The 23,913-nt window shown below is 41.0% G+C and overlaps 1 protein-coding gene across 4 annotated transcripts in view; it reads left to right on the top strand.

Annotated features, from left to right (window-relative positions):
- The first annotated feature begins 6 nt into the window (after positions 1-6).
- RBM15 (RNA binding motif protein 15) overlaps positions 7-23,913 on the top strand; it is a 31,008-nt gene continuing 7,101 nt past the window's right edge. Inside the window, exons 1-6 of one of the 4 annotated variants that reach the window (XM_014534604.1) lie at positions 7-3,748; positions 8,459-9,599; positions 11,277-11,507; positions 12,788-12,903; positions 16,508-16,664; positions 17,356-17,440. In XM_014534604.1, the coding sequence (XP_014390090.1) occupies positions 895-3,748; positions 8,459-8,574 (2,970 nt within the window). In that variant the 5' untranslated portion in view covers positions 7-894 and the 3' untranslated portion in view covers positions 8,575-9,599; positions 11,277-11,507; positions 12,788-12,903; positions 16,508-16,664; positions 17,356-17,440. Of the gene's footprint in view, positions 3,749-8,035; positions 8,408-8,458; positions 9,600-11,276; positions 11,508-12,787; positions 12,904-16,507; positions 16,665-17,352; positions 17,441-23,913 lie in introns of those variants that run through there. The other 3 variants (XM_014534603.1, XM_005860047.2, XM_005860048.2) reach the window with 3 other exon arrangements.

The raw sequence follows: 23,913 nt of genomic DNA, 5'->3' as shown, positions 1-23,913 counted from the left end.
CGGGCTCCAGGGGCTGCGCTCTCGCGCGCATGGCGAGTGGGGCTTTCCCTGGCTGCTCTCAGAGGCCAGAGGGACTAAGATGGTGTCCGCTGGGCGCCCCGGGGGCGGCCTCCAGAAGGATTTGCGGGCCCGGCAGCCGGAGGTAGGAAGTGGGGAGCCCAGAAGTCCCGCGCCCCCACGGCCGAAGCACAGCCGAGTACGCTGCCCGACGGAACCGGTGTTTGCCGGCAGAACGCCCGAAGCCCGGAGAGGCGGGGCGGGATTCTGATCACCATCTCGCGACGTCTCAGTGACGTCGCACGGCACTCGCGTGTTCCACTCTTTCACCTTCAGTCCCCTCCCTCAGTACGTGGGCCTACCCCTTTAAGCGAGTGATTGACAGTTATTTCAGCCATTCAACGTCCCCAGAACCATCCAATCAGATTTAAACTTCTCTCAGCCGCCAAAGGAGTTGGAAAAAGGGGTCGAAAGAGGGAGAGCTCTTTCGCGCGAGATCGCTGTGAGGCGGCCTCTGAGAGGAAAAAAACGCCAGAAAAGATGGCCCGACCTTCCAAGTAGTGGATTAAAGGACGGGGTCGAAAACCAATAAAAGGGATGAGGAGGTGGGATCATTGCTTTCCGGAGCCAGAAGTACCGTTACAGGGCACACTTCTTGTCCAATCAACGCCTCCAGACTTTGGCTCAGGTGACTACAGAGTGCGAGGGGCGGAGCTACAGCCTGGCGTGAGGAACCGTTAAGATGGACAATGAATGTAGCCAATGAGGTACTCCGACTGAGGCGTTGGGAACCCAATAACAGTGGCCGGGCGGGCGCCTTCCCGGAGCGCGGGGAGATGTAAAGACAGACAAGTAGTTTTCCCAATGAGGCTGTAGAAGAGGGGAGCTACTTGGCCAATGGAGGCGGCGGGGCGGGATCCTTTGCAGCGGCGGAGCCCAAGATGGCGGCATGCGGTTCCGCTGTGTGAAACGAGCGCGGGGCGGCGGGTTTATCAGCTCCGCGGAGACGACCTCCGACGACCCGCAGCAATGAAGGGGAAAGAGCGCTCTCCAGTCAAATCCAAGCGCTCCCGTGGTGGTGAGGATTCGACTTCTCGTGGGGAGCGGAGCAAGAAGTTAGGGGGCTCTGGCGGCAGCAATGGGAGCAGCAGCGGTAAGACCGACGGCGGCGGGTCGCGGCGCAGCCTCCATCTCGACAAGTCCAGCAGCCGAGGCGGCAGCCGCGAGTATGACACCGGAGGGGGCAGCTCCAGTAGCCGCTTGCACAGTTACAGCTCCCCGAGCGCTAAAAATTCCTCGGGCGGGGGCGAGTCGCGCAGCAGCTCCCGAGGTGGAGGCGGGGAGTCACGTTCCTCGGGGGCCGCCTCCTCCGCTGCTGACGGCGGGGAGTACAAGACCCTGAAGATCAGCGAGCTGGGGTCCCAGCTGAGTGACGAAGCGGTGGAGGACGGGCTGTTCCACGAGTTCAAACGCTTCGGTGATGTGAGTGTCAAAATCAGCCATCTCTCGGGTTCTGGCGGCGGGGACGAGCGCGTCGCCTTTGTGAACTTCCGGCGGTCAGAGGACGCGCGGGCGGCCAAGCATGCCAGAGGCCGCCTGGTGCTCTATGACCGGCCCCTGAAGATAGAAGCCGTGTACGTGAGCCGGCGCCGCAGCCGCTCCCCCCTGGACAAGGATTCTTACCCGCCGTCGTCCAGCGTGGTCGGGGCCTCGATCGGCGGTCACCGGCACGCCCCGGGCGGAGGGGGTGGAGGCCAGAGATCCCTGTCCCCCGGCGGGGCGGCCTTGGGATACAGAGACTACCGATTGCAGCAGCTGGCCCTTGGCCGCCTGCCCCCTCCGCCGCCGCCACCCTTGCCCCGGGACCTGGAGAGGGAGCGGGACTACCCGTTCTATGAGAGAGTGCGCCCGGCATACAACCTCGAGCCCCGGGTGGGAGCTGGAGCAGGTGCTGCTCCTTTCAGAGAAGTGGATGAGATCTCACCGGAGGATGATCAGCGAGCTAACAGGACGCTTTTCCTGGGCAACCTGGACATCACGGTGACCGAGAGCGATCTAAGGAGGGCTTTTGATCGCTTTGGAGTCATCACAGAAGTAGACATCAAGAGGCCTTCTCGGGGCCAGACCAGTACCTATGGCTTTCTCAAATTTGAGAACCTAGACATGTCTCACCGAGCCAAAGTAGCAATGTCTGGCAAGATTATAATTCGGAATCCTATCAAAATTGGTTATGGTAAAGCTACACCCACCACCCGCCTCTGGGTAGGTGGCCTGGGACCTTGGGTGCCTCTTGCTGCCCTGGCACGAGAATTTGACCGGTTTGGCACCATACGCACCATAGACTATCGCAAAGGTGATAGTTGGGCCTATATCCAGTATGAAAGCCTAGATGCCGCTCATGCTGCCTGGACCCATATGCGGGGCTTTCCACTTGGTGGTCCAGATCGCCGCCTTAGAGTAGACTTTGCAGACACAGAACATCGGTACCACCAGCAGTATCTGCAGCCTCTGCCCTTAACTCATTATGACTTGGTGACAGATGCTTTTGGACATCGGGCACCTGACCCTTTGAGGGGTGCGAGGGATAGGACACCACCCTTACTATACAGAGATTGTGATCGGGACCTTTATACTGACTCTGATTGGGTGCCACCCCCGCCCCCAGTCCGGGAACGCAGCACTCGGACTGCCCCTACTTCTGTGCCTGCTTATGAGCCACTGGATAGCCTGGATCGCAGGCGGGATGGCTGGTCCTTGGACCGGGACAGAGGTGATCGAGATCTGCCCAGCAGCAGAGACCAGCCCAGGAAGCGAAGGCTGCCTGAGGACAGTGGGGGACGGCATCTGGATAGGTCCCCTGAGAGCGACCGTCCTCGGAAACGTCACTGCGTTCCTTCTCCTGATCGCAGTCCAGACTTGAGCAGTAGCAGGGATCGCTACAACAGTGACAATGATCGATCTTCTCGTCTTCTTCTCTTGGAAAGGCCCTCTCCAATCAAAGACAGACGAGGTAGTTTGGAGAAAAGCCAGGGTGACAAGCGAGACCGCAAAAACTCTGCATCAGTTGAACGTGATAGGAAGCATCGGACAGCTGCTCCCACTGAGGGAAAAAGCCCTCTGAAAAAAGAAGACCGGTCTGATGGGAGTGCAGCCAGCACCAGCACTGTTTCTTCAAAGCTGAAGACCCCTTCCCAGAAACAGGATGGTGGGACAGCCTCTGCTGCAGCTGCCTCTCCCAAGCTCTGTTTGGCCTGGCAGGGCATGCTTCTATTGAAGAACAGCAACTTTCCTTCCAACATGCATCTGTTGCAGGGCGACCTCCAAGTGGCTAGTAGTCTTCTGGTGGAGGGCTCCAGTGGAGGCAAAGTTGCCCAGCTCAAGATCACTCAGCGTCTTCGTTTGGACCAGCCCAAGTTGGATGAAGTAACTCGACGCATCAAAGTGGCAGGGCCCAATGGTTATGCCATTCTTCTGGCTGTGCCTGGAAGTTCTGACGGCAGATCCTCTTCCTCCGCCACATCAGATACTGCCACTTCTACTCAGAGGCCACTAAGGAACCTGGTGTCCTATTTAAAGCAAAAGCAGGCTGCTGGGGTGATCAGCCTCCCCGTGGGGGGTAACAAAGACAAGGAAAACACCGGGGTCCTTCATGCCTTCCCTCCCTGTGAGTTCTCCCAGCAGTTCCTGGATTCTCCTGCCAAGGCACTGGCCAAATCTGAAGAAGATTACCTGGTCATGATCATTGTCCGTGGTGCGTCCTAAAGTCCATGTGTAACTTGTATTTACTACTTTGACATGGTTCCTGTTTTGTGATGTATAATGGGATACAGCATTAGGTGAAATTTTCTTTTTAATTAGTTGTTTAGTTGTAGCCTTTTTCTTTTTTATATTTTTATAAACCTTATAGAAGTCAGGATAGTTTAGTTATTAAGTGAAAGCAATGCCCTGAAGGTAGCAGGCAGATGGATTTACTTTAATTAGCAGTTCCCACTCTTATGAGTAACTTTTTTCCTCCTCTTTGGTTTTTTTTTCTTTTTTAACCTTGAGCTTTAAAAAAAAATCCTCAAAGTTACAAAACCAAAATTCTGAAGTCAAAATCTGGAGGAAAAAGCCCATTGATTATATAAAGATATACACTTAAAAATGGTTGATTGGTATGTAGGTAAATAATTTCTGTACCAGAAATATTATTTGTATGAAAAATTTTGATCAGGGACCTCAAAAAGTATAAGCTGGTAAATTGTATAGCTATGTAATTGTTTTAATCAGGTATTTGAGTATTTCTCTTAAAATATACGGTTTATTCCCAGAGAGTTTGCTTTAACATAATGCATTTTTATCATTAATTCTTGAGTTCTGTATCCCGTATATGCACTTTTGGTTTGTAGCTGTAACTGTTCAGTAAAAATTGAGGAGTATGTTACAAACCATATGTCTTATGCTTACACTAGTATGCAAGTGAGTAGGTGCTTTTAAACTCAGAATTCTTTGGTCAGTTATTGGTGTGTGGGTTGTTTTTACTGATTTTTTTTTAGAGAGGTGTAGCAGGCACATTTCTAATTGTGCATATTTCAAAACTCAAGTGTTTTTCATCAAAGATGAGTTTTTGTTTTTGTATTCATTCAAATTCCTGATTTCAATAATAGAAAGAAGAGTTGTCTGCAGGCTCATAAGTCATCTTTTGTTTCTGTGGGCATTAATCAGCCATGTCTAGATTGCAGAATTTTTTAAAGTCATCCTGAAATGCCTTTGACATGCTCTTAAAATTTTGCTTGTATTCTTTTCATATTTAAACAGTAGCAATGACATTACATTATGGAAAATGTTTGGGCTATCTTTGAAATCTTGGGCTTAATATTTGCACTGGTGTCCAACCACAGAGAATTAAAATGTCAGTATAAGGAAAACCCTTTTTTATTGTTTTATTTTCCCAGACATCTGGAATTAATTCAAAATAACCCACACTCACGGTTTTTTTTTTCCCAAAGCTGATTATATTGACTTCTGGTTCTTAACAAGGGCTTTTGCTGCTTAACAGTAATGGATGATTTTTGAGGCCTTTTTTTTCTTTTTTTCCATCTATTCCTTAGCCCCCAAGTCTAGTTTCTCAGGTCATTAGTATACCCACTCCCCAAACCTCCCCCCACACACACATACACACTGCCCCCAGTTTAAATGCTGAGGACTTTGGCTAAGGCCCTTGATATTTAATTATGATTAGAAACTTTAGGACCTTTTGGATCATGGTCATGTTTCTATTCTGTGAAAGTGACTTATTGAAAGCCTGGCAGAACCCAACTATTTTCTTTCTGTTATCAAAGCTGGTAGTTTAAAATAGCACCAATAATAACCCAGGGAAGTGTCATGTAATTTTTTATTTTTCATTATGACAGGTCTCTAATGCATGTCAGCATGAAACCCTCACCACTGCTGTGTCTCTTGTTTTGTTTGGTTTTCATTATGCATTCATAAATATTCTTTTTAGGTTTAGAGATTTTTTTTTTGTTTTTAAACTGGAAAAACTAGTCATTTTGAGGGAAGGAAAGTACTAGGCTATGAACACAAACACCCTTGGTTAGTAGGGAAAATACTGAAAGCCCTACAATTAAAGCTTTGGATGCTTTTTGCTTTTTTTTTTTTTTTAATAATATATTTGTATTGATTTCAGAGAGGGAGGGAGAGAGAGAGGAAAAAACATCAGTGTTGAGAGAGAATCATTGATTGCCTGCCTCCTGCATGTCCACCACCGGGAACCCACCCTGCTACCCTGGGCATGCACCCTGACCAGGAACATGCCCTGATAGGGGAATCAGACCGTGACCTCCTGGTTCATAGGAGGTCGGCACTCAACCACTGAGCCACGCCTGCTGGGCTGCTTTTTGCTTTTTAAAAGGCCAAGTGTAGCAAGGTAATATGGCATAGACACCTGTTCAGAAACTAATGCAAGTGTGCAGTCTGTGCATACATGGGGTCAAAGTACAGTTTGGCTAGATACATTTTTCCAGTTTAAATCTCACTAACCATTAACTTTTGAATATCTTGTGATAAGATGGCTGGACAAATAATTTTGCTCCTTTAGGGAGTGAAGTCCATGACATCTAATTTTATGATAATCCAAAGTGTGTGCTTTCTCTCTCTCTCTCTCTCTCTCTCTCTCTCTCTCTCTTTTTGTGTGTGTGTGCTTGCTCCATGTTTGTGTGAATTTTTACTTGACATTGCAGCTTTTGTTAAATCTGGGAAATTTGTGCTTCAATGTTTTCGGAACAATGGCTTGATATCATTTCTAAACGTATGTATTGTAAATACCTAATTATGTTTTGTTTGGTGCTTACCTACAGAGTGCCATCATTCAGATGAATCTCTTATTTGTGATGCCCATTCTCGCGCAGTTTTATAATATTGGTGAACTATTGACTTAAATCTTCAGAATGGAATGAAAGCAAAAGTCTAAAACTGTCTGGTCTGATGCTGATTGGTCAGAATTTCATTATTTCAGCATTGGGTGTTCTTTGTAACAACCAATTTTTTTCTATTTCTTATACTTTAAAAAAAATACTTGTTTAGTTGATGTTTCTGGAATTCGGTTCAAATGAATGGAAAGAAAATTTCTTCAATGTATCATTTAATTACTTACTAATAAGTATTACTGGTGAAAACATCAAGCTAATTAAGACTTTTGGATCACCACTTCAAAGTTTATGGGAAATTAAGCCTTCAGCTCCTAGCCAGTTTTATAATATTTTGTTGGTTGTAACTGGGATTCTTACTAGTAGAAAGAGTTTTCCACACAAAAAATTAAATTCCTGGTTTAAGATGTATACTTTAACTCTTAACTGAGCATAGACTTCCCTTTAAGGATTACATCTTAAAATGTCCATCCTCTGGCTTGTATAAGTTTTTGACACATTTTGAAGGTAATATATTATGGCCCTTCTTAACTAGATCATTTGAGGTACAGGAGTAAAAGTAAGGTGTGTGTTCGTTGCTTTCAGAGTCAAACACTGTAGGTTTATTTTAAAACTTACGAGCAGGTTTTCACTGACATTACCTTTTTATTTTATTTTAAATCCACTATTTTTAGACAGTGAAATTGCTCATTATATAGGTAAAGCTTGAATTGCAGTTTGGAACCATTCACCAAAAACTCTGTGGTAACAGAATTAGGAAATCCTCTTGAGAAGAGGGCCTTTATGACTTTCCATGTGAAAAAAAATTTTGGAGAGAATTTCTGGACATTTTTTTCTGTCTCTGCCACAGTGCATGGTTTTGAGATAGACAGAAGTTAGGTATTAGAACAAGCAGAGGAGACGTGGATGTGACCCTGTTAACATTCTGGTAATAGTGATGTCACTAAGGGGAGAAAATGATTTTAGGTCACCACAGTGAGCTGTCCATCTTAATAAAAAGTTTTATGTGTGTGATTTAAACAGCACTGAAAAGTAAAAGTCCTAAAGTGTTCTTGGCTGTTTAGCAATGGGTTTATGTTGAGTGTTTTCTTAAAGTAACAGTTGCTGTCTTTGGTAACACAGATGAAGGTGGATTTTTAAATGGTTTTGTATCTTGACCCCTTTCTGTAATAACGGAGCAGTTCTGTATTGCTCCATATAAATTACAGAATGAAAATAAAGGGGGTAAAAGTTTAACTAAATTTCACCTTTTTACAGTTTCATTTTTTAAGTTATATGTAGAATATATTGATTATAGGTTGATTATAAACTTGCTGTCTTCTGAAATTTTTTTCAGTATGTTTTACTCGGTTACATGAGTATAAAGGATATTTTCAGTCCTATAATCCTCACTTAATTGCAGTCTTTCAAAAAAAAATCCACCCTATTCTACTTGTTATTTGTCTGTTCATACAGTAAATTCGTTTCAAGGTTTGTGCCAATGGGTATTATTGGTGCTTTTTGAGGTCAAGGTGGACTATCCAGGAAGGGCTTGTTAACGATGTGTTCATCTATGATGGCATAGGGAAAAAATATATATTTTTAATATTGTAAACATTTTTACTGAATAACCTTTTTTTCCCTCCTGCAAGCAAAGCTGGTGAACAGTGGATGAAGATACGGAAATCAAAGCTCTAATGGACCTTTTCGAAGAGAAGTTGTGGCTTATGTGGAGTTTACATGGGCCTCTTGATGGAAGAAAGCTAATCTGTTTAGTATTTGTGCATTTTACTAAAATGGCAGCTTAAAGTTGTGTATCTGCTATTGTGATGCCAATGCCGGTGTTTTAAGTGGAAAAAAATGACCTCTTGCTTTGTGCTGTGTACACAAGATTTCTGGAAAAGTAAAGAAAAACCCTTTTTATGGCTCACACAGCTTAAAAGTAGCTGTCACTCAAACGTGCGCTCACAGTTGAGCTGCTTTTGTTTTATTCTAAATAAATTGTTTCTTTTGAGGAAAATGTTTTTCTGCCTGGAAGTGAATTGACGGCAAACCTTTGACCCCTTTGTTTGCAGCTGAGGCGTTACTTGCTGCTGCTCAGATCTTGTATGTCTTGAGCAAGAAGCAGGGAGACCATCACTTTGACTTATCGCGGTGTGTCAATTCTGAAGGATCACTAGTGTTACTGTGACCCCCTTTGTTTGCAGCGAAGGGGATCATTTGCTTCTCGGTCCTCAACTTGATGAGGAAATGGTGCTGTTGGCTGGCACGAAAGAAGCCGGGGCAAGCACCGTAAGCCTCACCACAGTGCACGAGTCGGGGGCTTTGCTGGTTTGAAGAGCCGGAGTTGCTGAAATTTAAGTTTTGATTTATTTTGTTCACCTGTCACGTTTGGCCTTAGTTTCATTTTTAATTTGAAGAAAAGTTTGCAATTGCTTTATCTTGCACTTAACATTTGCACCAAATTGCCAAAAGAAGGAGAATGCTCCGTTTGCTTTTTAAATGTTAATGATGATGTTAATAAAGCCTTTCCTGACACATTTGAGGAGCTCCTCCCGTCTCCAGGGGCTTCTCACCAGAGGTATGCAGTGATGGGTTTAGTTCTGAATGGATGAAGAGTTCCTGAGAGCTAGCGTTTGTAATTAGAACCGTTACTTGGTATCTGTGCCTTATTTGACCTGTGGTTCCACATGCCTTGGATGTGCATGCACCGTGACGGTTTCATAGGTACGAACGCACACTCAGGCCCAGACACCTCGGTTGGTAGTACAGATTGTGAGGAAAAAATGGAGGCATCCTTAAGAAGGAAAAGTGTTTGCCTTTAGTTCCTGCATTATCCTGCACAGGGGGTCCTGAGCTTTGGAAGCTGTTCCCAGTACAGGAGAACAACTCCCCTGTTTGCAGCAGGAGACTTCGGTGCACAGTGACAACGCTGGAGTTCAAGAGGAAGCCAGCAATGCTGCACCATTGGCTTCAGACACCATTGTTGTTTGCCAGTTGTAAACTTAACTAGTTGCAGACGAAGACCACCTTGACATGCAGGCTTGTTGGGCTTGTTTTGAATTTTAACCTCGGATGGAAGAGCCTAGTGCTGTCTGTCTCCATGCGGGATGATGATTACTTAGGCAACAGGTGATTACCAACAAAGGATGCCACGCTTATACTCGGCAAGGTGGTGTTCCAGTGGCAAACAGCTGTATAAGCTCTTGTAAACAGGTAAGAGGGTTTTTAGAGGTCAAAATGCATTATAATTAATAGGGATTTTAATGTTGGGGGTATGCTTCTCTGGAAATCTTCAGGCACTACCTCCCCTTCACCAAAGTATTGTATTTATAAAATTCCAGGCCAGAACTTTTGTTCTGCTATTTTTATTTGAAAAAAAAACAACAGAAAATTATTGTGGGAGCCAAAGCATTGAAATCTTGGTTATGGATTTGGGGCCTTGATATCCTTTAAAATTTTGACATTTTCCATTAGCCATGACCTTCACCCTTAGTGGTGATTTACTGGTGCTGGAAGAATTTCCTGCTGTAAACCTCCAAGTTAACAAAATTATAGTATGTAGCAACAACAACGAGGAAATGTATACCATCAGACTAGGAATGATAGATAATTTAGCCAAAATGGTTAGTTTTTTTTTTCCCCTTGTCCTACAAAGAGATTAATTATAAAATTTGGCCACTACAACTTTAGGGGAGTGAATAGGCAATGTTGACAAGGCTATTACATCATTTTCGTGGTCCATTTAGTCTTCCCAGCCTTCTGAACCCTTGCAGCTCCTCTCCCCAACATTAATCAAGTGTGAGATTTTGGCAACTTAACACAAGCACAATAGTTTAATGTATAATACAATTTAGGTTTTCTTGATTTATTTAAAATGGGATAAAAAAATTTGAGAATTTTTTAAATGAAATTTAAGGGGAAAAGTGTTCTGTTTGTTTTTTTCAGGTTCTCAATGTGTCTTACAAGAGTTTTTAAACATCTGCTTAAGAATTGGCTGCCATCTAAAGCTTTGCTAAATGATCGCTTACCTACATGTCTAAAGGTTTTTATACCTGTTAGGAATGTCAATTTCCAGTGCATTTTCTTTCTCTGGCTAGTTCATACTGAAAGCCCATTAAGTAATTTTTCCAGTTATTAAACAAGTATTTTAAATTACTATAGCGATTTGAGGAAGATTATGTTACACTCTACATATTTCTGCATATTTGGTATCTTTCTAAGATCTCAGGCTTCCTCTCAGGAATTAGAAGAAATGTTGCACCAAGGCATTTGCTTATTTGTATATGAAACTGTATGCAAAATGGAAAGGTCCACAGTATGACAGTTTTGAAATTAGTCAAAAAGTTTTATTGCCAGCTATACTGGGAAAGAAAAATTAATTAGGTCAACTGTTAGATCTAGGGTTCTGGTTTTATAAATTGGAAACCGCCCTTCTGAAATATTGGTGTGGTTTCCCAATGTCTTTCATATGATCTAAATTTAGGGTTCTACTCTAAAGGAAATAGTTCCATGAACATCTCTGAATTGATTTGTGCTCATGTTGGGAAGCCTGGCTGTGAGTGTTAAAATTGAAAATAGGGATTACCCTGACTTTGGTAAATCAACCTTGATTTTGTAAATTGCCACTTCTGTAGGTTAAGTTATATTGTTGTTTCCAAGTTGTTTATCTCAAGCAATAAATTTAATACTTATAACCCCCTGGCAATGGGCAAGGAGACACCTGATTGGTGGTGTTGCTCTTATATCAGTCAGGGGCAAAGCAGATGTACAGTCCTTAGTTCATCCTAGCTTGATGCCTGTGTCGGTGGCCAGAGCTATTTCATGCCTGAGGCACATAAAAAAATTTTAGTACTTATGACTTGTATAACATCTATTTTCTTTTTGCAATAGGATATCTGATTGTGGCTTGTCTGACCACCACCTTTATCTCCCATCTTGATCCCTTTAAGCTTCCCTGGTTAAAAGACCCTTTTACTTAATAACTTGAATTATAACCTAGTTTTAAATTGTTAGCAGAGGAATTTATTGAATAACAAAATTCCTTCAAACCTCAGACAAGATTGTTCTTAGCAAGTAAGAAGAGATTTTGACCTTGAAGTAAAGTGACATAACCATAAACAGGTAAATAGTTAAGTATCAGGAGAAAAGTTCACAATTTAAAACAACTATAGGAGAGATGTCACAATATTTGAGTTGGTTTACTAATGAATTTTCACAGGTGATATGGGTATATGAATGAGTAGATGAAGTTTAAGGTTACTTTAAGCTAGAATGGTCATAAAAAGCCTTACAAAAGAATGTGTTAGTTGGAGAAGGACGTGGAATGGGGGAGGGAGGTTGGGATTAAGATGTCAGGCAGACAAGCATGAATCACAATCTAGCAGCCTATTGATTGATGGAAAAGATGCAGGCTGAAGCTTGGAAAAGGAGTAAAATGGTTGGGTCAACAAAAACAGAATCCTGAGGATAAGCCAGTTTGAGGAGGGCAGGGAGTGAGGATGCATAACCAGTTGAAACATGTTGATAAAAAGTAACAGTATTAATAATAGGAATCATTTATCAAATACCCCCTTCAGGCCAACATTCTGCCAAGTTCTATTACACATTGTCTCATGTCTCATCACAGACCATAATCTGATAGCTAGTAAGTGATAGAACCAGGATTCTAACCAGGCCTTTATTGTCACTGTACTGTCACACTTCGCTACTCTCTGCAGGCTGGGATGGGATTGAAGCTCTAAACTTACGCATATGGGCAATAGATTTCAAGCTATAGAGTGTATCAACATTCATAGTTCTTGGGAAACATACAGGCCCTCGACTCCAATCCCAGACATTGTGGGATTTGTTAGGGCCAGCATGGCCCAGGAGTCTGTTCTTTCACAAGCTCCCCAGGTAAATTCTGCTGGAATCTATGGTCAGTGGCCGCATGTTGAGCAACACTGGCCCACAGAGTGGAGTGCTGAAGTATGTACATATTTAAGACACGGGAAGGGAACATGGTGCTGGGAAAGGCCCCGGTAGGAGAGCCAGAATAGTGTTCTGTCTCTGAAGCTGAGATGAGGCACTTCCAGATGATGAATTAAAGCTGTTGCAGAGACAAGCAGAATGAAACGACAAATGCCATGGAATTTATCACTAAGAGTGTCACTTAAATAACAGTTTTATAGTCATATAATTATTTCTCCAAGGAATTCAATCTTGCTTAGTATTTAATTTTGCCTTATAACAGTCTGTGAAGAAGGGCCACTGTTTAGTTTATGATATGCTAAAGGGATACCAGAAAAGTCTGTGACTTGGCTAAGGGATACAAAGCCAGGAACTGACTGAGATATCCTTGAGTTTGCAGATGTTAATATAAAAATAACGTGACTATAGTCTAACTTAAATTAAAATTGCAGGTGATTCTAGGATTGCATGTGTATGTACACATGTAAGTTATTTTCCATGAATGAACATCACCTGTCAACTACCTTCTAACTAGGTTACCAATAGGATGGAGACAATGGAATCATAGGTAAAGTTGAGTGTATCTTTGACTTGTAAATAGTTGAAAGATTTCTTATTTTGAATTAGGCATACTGGGTTGTCTTCAATTAATGTAGCTAATTCTTCAAATATATATTTTACTGATTTTTTACAGAGAGGAAGGGAGAGGGATAGAGAGTTAGAAATATTGATGAGAGAGAAACACCGGTCAGCTGCCTGCTGCACACCACCTACTGGGGATGTGCCCGCAACCAAGGTACATGCCCTTGACTGGAATCGAACCTGGGACTTTTCAGTCCGCAGGCGGACACTCTATCCACTGAGCCAAACGGATCAGGGCATAATTCTTTAAATATGTAGTTACCTATTTTATAGCAGGCGTTATTCTAGATCTTGGGGGAGTATATTGGTAAAGAAAACAGGCACGCTTCTCTTTTCTCATTGAACTTACTTTCTGATGGAAGAAGGGAGATAGTAAACCATGTTAGAGCCTTGTTGACAAGGACAAAAGGTTTGAATTTTAGTCTAAGGGCTGAGTGCAATGGAAAGTTATTGGAGGTTTTAGCAGGAGTGATGTGATTTGATCAAGATTTGACTACCTGTCTAGGAAACTAACACAAATTTCCTTATATTATTCCCAAGATCGAGAATAACGCCTGACATATAATAGGTGCCCAAATATTTGAAGAATTAATTAATTAGCTACACAAATTGAAGATAAACCAGTATAGGTAATTCAAAATAGGAACTCCTTCAAACATTTACAAGTCAAAGATAATATTTCCTTCAAAGATAAATTAGCGTTTCAGATTTCTGTAAGACCGTGTTCTTCAGAGATCTGCAGTGGCCCATATTTAAATACCATAATAGAGATTTTATTTCTTCTTCAGGTTCATAATTGTTGGCCACCTCGAGGTTTCAGAGCCATCTTTCTTCTCGTACCTCATTTTCTCATCATGTTATTTCTTACTCTCTGCTTTCATGAGACTCATGACAGTTTCAGCCGTAGGCATACGTAGTCATCATATGTAATTTCTGTTATAACACAGGGACCATGCTTTCTATATTTCATAACTTGCCATTTCTCCAGTGGTATCAAACCAAACTTCCTTACTAAAAGTCAGTTTAGAGGGTCTTTCTGTAGAATGGCTGTCATCCTATGCAAACCAAATACATGCTCATGCAATTTTTAAGTGCTGAATTGGTATCCGACCTTTTTTCCAGATGACCAACAGATTTCCTTTTACCCAGGAAAAGGACTTCATACATTTATGTTCAGAGTAGAACTGTGATCACAGGCAAAATTAAGACTTTGAGGTGCTATATACATACATATTTTAAGGCATCTTGGGAAAATTGTTGTCCCATAGAATTTTTATTTCAGCAAATAGAAACTGACAATAGTTTTGCTTTGCTCTCAAGATAAGCATCTAGTGTGTGTATATTCTTTATATACAGAAACACTTCAATACACTCGGTACCTTAATTAGAATTTTTCTGAGTTCTAGATAGCAGAGGTCTTAAACCTGGCTCCACATTAGAGTCAACTTTTTAATACCAGTGGCTGGGACAGTTTCTCAGAGCTTCATAAAAATTGATCTAGCCCTGGCTGGTTTGGCTCAGTGGATAGAGCGTCGGCCTGCGGACTGAAGGGTCCCAGGTTCGATTCCAGCCAAGGGCACGTGCCTGTGTTTCGGGCTCGGTCCCCAGTGGGGGGCGTGCAGGAGGCAGCCGATCAATGATTCTCTCTCATCATTGATGTTTCTATCTCTCTCCCTCTCCCTTCCTCTCTGAAATCAATAAAATTAAATTTAAAAAAAATTGATCTAGGTCAAGTGGGACTCTGCCAAGTTTCCAGTATTTGTTTTGTTTTCAGTGCCCCAGGTGACTACTGTGTAGCCAGGGTTGAAAACCACTGCTCCAGAAACAAATCTTAAACATAATAGGTTCGGTACAGCAGGTATATTGCTTAGTCTTCTACAATCCTTGCTATTAAGAGTGTGGTCCAGCAGCATTAGCATCACTTGGAAGTTTGTTAGAAATTCAGAATTGCAGAGCCTCACCCCAAACCTGTTGAATGGACCCAGAACCCCAGGCGATTAGTATGTACTTGAAAGTTTGAGAAGCACTGATTAAGTCAGGGGTGGGCAAACTTTTTGACTGGAGGGCCACAATGGGTTCTTAAACTGGACCGGAGGGCCGGAACAAAAGCATGGATGGAGTGTTTGTGTGAACTAATATAAATTCAAAGTAAACATCATTACATAAAAGGGTACGGTCTTTTTTTTTTTTTAGTTTTATTCATTTCAAACGGGCGGGATCCGGCCCGTGGGCCGTAGTTTGCCCACAGCTGGCTTAAGATATAGATACAGAAATACTCTGTGTAATAAAAATAGATGATTAGACTCATCGCTTGTGAGTAAGATTCTCAGATTTGTGCATTAGTCAGTGACATTTACTTTAAAGAATTTAAAAAAGATTTTTCAACAAGAAAAGTAGGCACAGAAGAGTTCTTAGTGAGCTTCTGGCGACCAGTGGTCTCTGCCACCAAGATGGGGGAGGGGTTACTATTGCCTCCTACTTGGTTCTTGATTTTTTTATGTTTATGTCTTTTTTCTTTCCTATTGTGTTCTAGTCCACTCTTTTCATTATGAGATAGAACATGTTACTTTTTATAGATACAGATGAGGTTATTTGAGCCTTTGTTTGATGATAGGTGTCCCCTAATTTAGAAAATTTGGTTGAGGTATGTTTAGAGCTTTCAGTGGGGAGATGGATATGGACAGGACTAAGGAGTGGTTCCTAATGACCTTTCTGTTTTAATTTTAACATAGTAACTTCATAAGTGAACTGATTTTTCTCACATAGCAATAAGAATCAAAAAACTAATTTAAATTCAGTTCATCTTAAAGTTCACAATAACAAATAATATAACATGTTAAAATTCATATATGCTAACAGGAATGGTCCAGTATGAATGTTCAAAGAATAAATTGCAACATATCAATTTAGACACAGGAATGATATTTTTAATGTGTTCGTTTTTACGGTTAAAGATACTGAAATACATTTGCCAAGCAACCATGTCGATACCAAATGAAAAACTGCAGCTAGAGTATTCTCACATCCCACAGTTTTTAAATTGACGTATGTGTTTTATAGAGATTTTTTTTGTCAAGCACAGCACTGTCAGCATCTCTAGAAACCTTTTCTAGGGTTTATTTGTGACTTGAAGATTTCTCCTGAGACCTAAGAGGTTCGTTTTTAGTGGAGACTTACCTATTTCTCCTGAGAAATTTCATTTGTGAGATTTACCCTCTGCAGTGTTATAATCTCACTGAAAATTCATTCTACAAAAGGAATGAATTCATCAGAACTTTAAAGTTTGGTGATTGAAAATACTTCTGTGATACATGAGTGGGTTTTGCTTTAATGTATTGGTTTAAAGGTATTTTGAACCTTCAAAGACACTTTTGCTTCTGTGTGCTACTTCTTAAGTTTAGAGATATCTGAAGGTCTAATATAATTTTTTAAAATACATATGGTATTGGATCTACCTCCTCTACTTTAAGAGCATTTCTAAGTACAGTAATTGGTTAAATGTCTTTTTTTCCTCCTGGGTTTCTTTTTAGGAACTACTGAGAATCAAAAACCTATAGCCGACTTTGGGATATGGCTTTATTATTCAGCAACTAAAAGATGAGTTCTAATTGGCAGACTTCTGGCATTGGCACTTGTCCTCCTGTTTCTATAGAAACGGTTGGAAGTCAGAGCTGTACAAGGGAAAGGGTAAGTTTCTTTTAAACTCCATATTTATAAACCCATATCTTATTAACTGTGGCATGGTGTCAGTTTTCACATAAAGATATCCATCAAGGAACTAGAGCTTAAATATGAACTACTCATTTTCACTTGAGTGGAAACTGACATCAAGTCATTAAATATCAGGAGGTTTTAAATATGGATTTATTTTTCTCATGACTCTGACTTCAAGTTTCTTGAAGCAGTTAACTCAGTATAATTTGCATGTTCAGTTATTTCTAATTTAGGGGGTCATAAAATTGATTTTTATCCTTTTAGATCTAATTCTGTTGTACTTTTCAGTAAGTGAACATTGGAATATAAAAATGTACAGAGGACATTTTAAAGGTCCACATGAATTATAAGTCTTTTCTTTGGAACAGACTTATTTTTTAATATATTTTTATTGATTTCAGAGAGTAAGGGAGAGGGAGAGAGATAGAAACATCAATGATGAGAGAAAATTGATTGGCGCCTTTTGCACACCTCCCAGTGGGGATCGAGCTGGCAACCCGGGAATGTGCCCTTGACCGGTATCGCACCTGGAACTCTCAGTCCGCAGGCCGAAGCTCTATCCACTGAGCAAACCAGCTAGGGCCAAAGTCTGATTCTTTACACTATATAACAAGTACTGTACTACTGACCAGTTTTTTAGCCTCTCTCTCTCTTATCCAAGCAGGAAGGGGTCATCTGCTGGGCATAAACATTTGTTCTCATCCAGGCAGACACCCATTATTCGTAGAATCTGAGACAGCTGCCAATTGGTGAGTCATCTTATTGCTGTGGCTTCAGAGGGCTGTGCGCATAGCTGGGGCATGTAGGCTTGAAATTGTCTAATCGAGTGTGAAAACTCTGATCTACAGGTTGGTGTATATAAATGATTTACACTAAACTGACTAGTTTTGAGATATTGGAAGATAGTATTAGCTCATGTCCTTTAAAACATACTCTCTCATTTCCTTGATCCTGACATGCTACTCTCAAGTATACTGGGATTGTTATAGACTTCTCTTTTCCCTGCTAAATGAGCATTCATGTTGGTTGACACAAACCACAGAATGGGACATCTTGGCTTTATTTCAACTCAAATAGTCAGTTATGTAAAAATAGCATAAGAAGTGAAAGTTGGAAGTTTTTCAATAGGGAAAGTGAATTCACTTTTTAAAATTTCACTTTATAAGTTAATGCCTAAAATAGATTCTCACCAAAAAATGTACACCTCTCTTCCTTAGCTACTGTGTATCCTATTCATTTCTCTTTGCTCACTGTGGCTTGAATGAGGCAAAAATAGAATTGAATTTGTGATTTTTGAAGGGAAGGTGATTAGAAAAAATTTAGTTTTTGTCTGTATGCTGTCAAGTATCTAGAAGGGGTTCTTTGGTCCTTAGTGTCAGGGTGGCTAACTCATCCTGGTTTTAAAACTGGAAGTCAGAGTCCCAGGAGCTCCCTCATCATCAGCCAAACCCAGACCTTGGTCACCCGATCTTAGTTTATTCTCTGCATCCCTGAAAAGGCCTCTCTAGGTGTTGTCGATCATTTTGGAGATTTCACAATACACTAGCTTCCATCAGAATGTACCAGAGATTAGGTTCTTTTTTAGAAATTATTGTCATATTTGTTTCAGTAATACTAGGTAATGCCAGCTTACCTCTTATAGAAATAAGACATACATTTTAAACTGATTTATTTAAAAGTGGATTCCAAGGACTTTCATTATTTTTTTATTTGTATATGTTAAGACCATCTATATATATATATATATATAAAAGACTAATATGCAAAGTGTCCCCTTGGGAGTTCAACCGGGAGTTCGATTGCTCACTATGACTTGCTCTGACCATCATGGGGTGGCGCGGAACATGGTGGGTGACCAGTGGCAGGGTACTGAGGGAAGGAGGAGGTGAGAAGGCAGGGGGAGGAGGGGAGGTGGGGAACGTGATCGGCCCTGATCGCCAGCTAGGCCTAGGGACCCTACCCATGCATGAATTTCGTGCATCAGGCCTCTAGTAAGTGATAAATGTGAAGATAACTGGGTAGGTATTTGTGGCAAATATAGCCAAGTGAGGCAAATATGGAGTCAGAAAGCCTCATATAAGTTAGTTCTGGCTTAAGAAATGGTTAGGGGTAGAAATATTAATCATGCTATGTTAACCACAATTGTTGTGTTCTGATTATAGAAAGTACATTCTAACCTGGCTGAGTGTTGTACCTGCCTGGGGACTTGGGAGTTAACCTGGAATGGGTCCATCCTCCTTATCTGAGAAGTGCCTTTTATCATGGAAAGAGGTGCCTGCCCTTTGCAACCCTTGCCCACATTGCCTGTGACCAGTAACCATTATATCCATTCTTACTCCTTTTGCCTACTTCCCCATGCAATCTTTGTCCTTCTACCCGATATAAGCAGCTGGTTTATGGGGCGAAGGGTAGAGTAGATTTTTGTGGATGACCTGCTGCTCTCCCACACTGCCAGCATTATTTGGATAAATGCTGATAAATGATTCAACTCTATTTCTGCTTAATTGGCTCAAATAGTGACGGGCAGCAGGAGCCATTGGTCGTCCATTTCAAAACTACTCAAGGTTTTTAAAATATATTGAGCTTTTGGTTTTATATTGAGGTAGTAGTGAAACCACTGTCCACGTTTTGTATCGTGTCTCTCTTAAAAACAGTTAAAATCCAATATTAGTAGACTGTTTTTTCTCCTATGGAAACAGCCGATTTTATCTTTAGGCACGTTTATTCAAAATTTTTTTTAATGGTGCCATTCAGATTTAGACATTCATTTTCTTTTCTTAAATATATTTTTATTGATTTCAGAGAGGAAGGGAGAGGGAGAGAGAGAAACATCAATGATGAGAGAGAATCATTGAACGGCTGCCTCCTGCACGCCCCCCAAACAGGGATCGAGCCCGCAACCCAGGCATGTGCCCTTGACCGGAATCGAACCTGGGACCCTTCAGTCTGCAGGCTGACACTCTTCACTGAGCCAAACTGGCTAGGGCAAGGAGCTAACTTTTTGCAAACATAGCATCATATTAATATGCTGTTAACGTAAAAAACCATGGGAACCTGTAAATAATTTTTGTGAGTTTATTTGAGCCAAACTGTCGACAAATGCTGGGAAGCAGAACCTCAATGAATTGAGATAATGCTCCGGAGAATGGCCTGTTACATCTGTATTTATACTTTGCAATCAAAGGGGAAGGGACTTAGGTGAGTTACATGAAATCCATTTGGTGATAGACTAGAGAGGCAGGAGAAAGCAAAGTAGGGAAACCCCTGGGATTGGATAAAAAGTAAAATGATAGACACATACTTAGGTGGGTGCAGGAACAATTAGCATGATGATGAAGGAATTTGTGGTATCTGTCCTGGGGCCCAGCATATTAGGTTGTGCTTCAAGGGGTCCAGAAAAAGGAAGTTACAAGTTACCTAGACATTTTAAAGGGTATGTTATTATAGATGCAAAAAGACAGATCGGCTCAGTTAAGGTGAAGGTTGACCTTGTCAGTGAAGATACCGGCCTAGGGTGTTACTACCCACCATAACCGCTTTTAGTTAAAGTTTAATTTCAGACTATCCTTTGTGGTTACTTTAGGTCTCTGAGTTTGCAAGACCGCCACGCAGACCTTCCCTGAGTTTATTAGGTTAGCATGTGGCCCCTTTCTTCCAAAATGCCTAGATTATTTGAAAAGATCACAAAATTACCACTAGTCCACGTAAGTATAATTGTTGCTTTTGTTGAATTTTAAACTAGAGAATTCATTAAAGAAGAGAAACCAAGGGCCATGATCTAACGAGCACTGGTAATCAGGTTTCAGAATTGGCTCTGTCCAGGACTTTAGGCAAATGACTTGGTTTTCATTTGTTTTTGTTCCTTATTTATAACATAGAAATAACGATACATTTCCAGCTTCCTCACAGGATTGACATGATGCTGAGGTGATAGGTGGGAAAGAACTTAAATTTAAAAGTACTGTAAAGTATAGGTTAGTATTAGAAATAGTATTTAATGACCTACCAGTATATAGAAAATTCCTTAACAGTGATGGTATGGCATTGAGCCAATTAAGCAGAGACTGGGTTGAATCATATATGAGCGTTTACTGCCGGCAGTATGGGAGAACAAGTAGGTCGTCAACAAAAATCTGCTCTGCAAGCCCCCATAAACCAACTGCTTATATAGGGTAGGACAAGGATTACATGGGGAAGTAGGAGGCTAGGGTGGGACTCCATTGTTTGGGCAACAAGGTTATTAATCTTCCCATGACAATAGGCCGTTCCCAATGAGAATGGTTCCAAGGTTGACTCCCAGGCCCTGGGGGCATACAACTCCCAGCCAGGTCAGAATGCCCTTTCTTTAACCAACACAAGGCAATCATGGTTAACAGAGTAAGGTTAATATTTTCCATAACCATAGCTAGTCCCCAGTATTCTATTTTTGCCCCTAACAATTTGAGTTAGAACAAATTTATTAAAAGATAACTGCTTTCGATTAAATTAGCTTCATAAACTCACGGTAATGCCAAGAAGCCAGGGTGATCTAGAGAGGAAAGAAAGTGAAACCGGACAAGAAATGGGTCCGGGCTGCCTGTCTCTACTTGAGCCAGTTAAGCAGAGCAGCATTGAATCATATATGAGTGTTTATTCCAATACTGCTGGCAGCATGGGAGAGAGAGCAGCAGGTCATGCATGAAAATCTGCTCTGCCCCCCCCCCCATGAACCAGCTGCTTATATTGGGTAGAAGGACAAAGATTACATGGCAAAGTAGGTAAGAGGAATAAGAATGTATGCAAAAGGAATACATGGATATTACAGGCATGGGGAAGTAGGCAAAAGGAATCAGAATGGGTAAAATGGTTACCGATTACAGGAGATTGCAAAGGGCATTGTTTCAGCAACAAGATTGTTAACCTTTCCATGAGGCCAGGAAGTTCTTGCATAAGGATAAGGAGAATGGACCACATTGAAAGGTTAACTCCCAGGGCCCAGGGCGTACAACTCCCAGCCAGATTAGAATGTGCTTTCTTTAATCAGAACAGAACGATCACAATTAAGGGAGCGTGATTAATATTTCTTATAACTATACCTAGCCCCCACTATTCTGTTTCTGCCCCTAACAAAAGCATAGGGTTTTGTGTTTGAATTGTGACTCCACCACTTACTGGGTGTTTTCTTTCTTGATCCACGTATTCATTTGTAAAATGGGCATTTTAGTACCTGCTGAAGATTAAGTAAGACAATATATATAATGTCCCTATCTCAGTGACTAGTATGTATTAGATGTTGAAATAAAGTTATTCACCAGTCTACCACTCCAAACACACTGGCATAACCAAAGTCTAATATTTGTTTTCCTTTTTGTCCCCTAAGGATCTCTTGAGGGACAAGACTGGAAATCAATATACTATTTTGCTTTTCTTGAAACCCTATAAAGATTTGCGGTAGCATTTCCAGATTATGGATTCTTAGGAGTGTGTCGACATCTTATACTATTGTCCAAGAAAAGTAGTAAATGAACAGGAACATCATGAGTTAATTACAATGAATAATTAGTCTACATATTATTCAGATTTTTCTTAGTCCACACCACCCAGGTTTAGGGGGACTGTTCCCATTGAGCAGGATGAAAAACAGCTCTGTTGCATAAGATTCATAAATCAGAATTCAGCTAGGAGTTCTTTAGTTGATCCTGCTTAAAATGTACAGTCTGCTGTCATAGGAGGAAAGCAGAGTTACCCTGGGTAGAGGCTCTTTTGAAAACAATTATTGCTCAAAAGGGAAAGGGACATGGAGGAAAGTGGTTTTCAGTAATTTATTGATTTCTTTTATCTTCTCTTTTGATATATAAAGCAAATAAAGGAAATTAGAAGCTACTGTATATGCGGGGTTTTTTTTGGCTTGGTACAAGTATATGTTCCCTTAATCCGCACAATATATACCTGTAGGTTGGTGACATCCTGGTATACAGAGGAGGAAATTGGGACTTAGAGAGGTGGAGAAACTTATCAGGTCACCTGGCAACAAGTGGCAGAGCTGAGATTTAATATTAACTATATTTGCTGTTTGTGTATGTGAGAGGAGTGGAGTTTCTGGTTGTTTTTTAAAGAATATATATCAAATGAAAAAAAGAAGTTAGATATTTACATTTAAAGGTAAACCCTATGCATTTTAAATAGGGCCAACTACTATTTTTAAGATAACTGAGATTTGAACCCAGATTAATTTGGTCCAAAGTTTATGCTGGGCCTTAAAAAATGCAAAGATGAATAAAACATTATCCACCTGGTTGATGTTTCAGACCGATGGAGATGGTTGACATGTAAGCTCACATAGCACTCTGTTAAAATTTAGATGGCGTTCCAGGTGAGAGAATGCTTTAATGCCAAGGAAGTTTTTCAGAGGAGGTGGCCTTTGAGTGAATCCGATTGGGAAGGATACATGAGCCTGTAGGATTGTAGCTGGTAGCAAACCTTGCACAAAGGTGTCCACAGGGAGTGAGAGAGGGTGTGACACTTTGGAGCTAAAACCAGGCTTTCAGTTTAGGATTTTTCTCTGTAGGGAATCAATATCTATTTTAAAGCAAAAAAAGAATGGAAGGATGTAATAATAATAACAATGACAACAGTAATAGTTTAAAGGAGCATTCTGAAGGAGATGCTAAAGGAGATTGGTGTTACTGAGAACTCTAGGTGTTTTTTTCCTTCTTAAAATTAACAAGTAATGAAGGGCTCTCATTGACAGGTAATTTCTTAGTCTAAGTGGCTATTGACATGTAATTTCTTATAAGTAGTGGCTATTGACATGTAATTTCTTAGTCTAAGTGGCTATTGACATGTAATTTCTTAGTCTAAGTGGCTATTGACATGTAATTTCTTAGTCTAAGTGGCTATTGACATGTAATTTCTTAGTCTAAGTGGCACTGTCAATTAGTTAACATAATTTTCCATATGTAAGAAGAATCTTTTAGTTTAAGGATATCTCCCATTAAATGCCACCTATTCAACTTTCATATAAAACTTGTAGGTCTAAAGAAACATCTAGATAATTAGCTTGAATATTTCAGGTAATTAGATGTAGGGAAAAAATAGTATTGTTTGGATGGGCAGGAATACTATTCAAATGATCTTGAAATAAAGGGTATTTTTTAACATTTTTTAATTACATAGCAATACAAGTTTATCAAAGAAAATTTAAGAAACAAAATAATGCAAAGAAAACAATACCTCTAATCAA

This window comes from Myotis brandtii, unplaced genomic scaffold (assembly GCF_000412655.1).
Source record: "Myotis brandtii unplaced genomic scaffold, ASM41265v1 scaffold131, whole genome shotgun sequence".
Lineage (NCBI taxonomy): Eukaryota > Metazoa > Chordata > Mammalia > Chiroptera > Vespertilionidae > Myotis > Myotis brandtii.
This window is presented reverse-complemented; position numbering and strand designations above follow the sequence as displayed.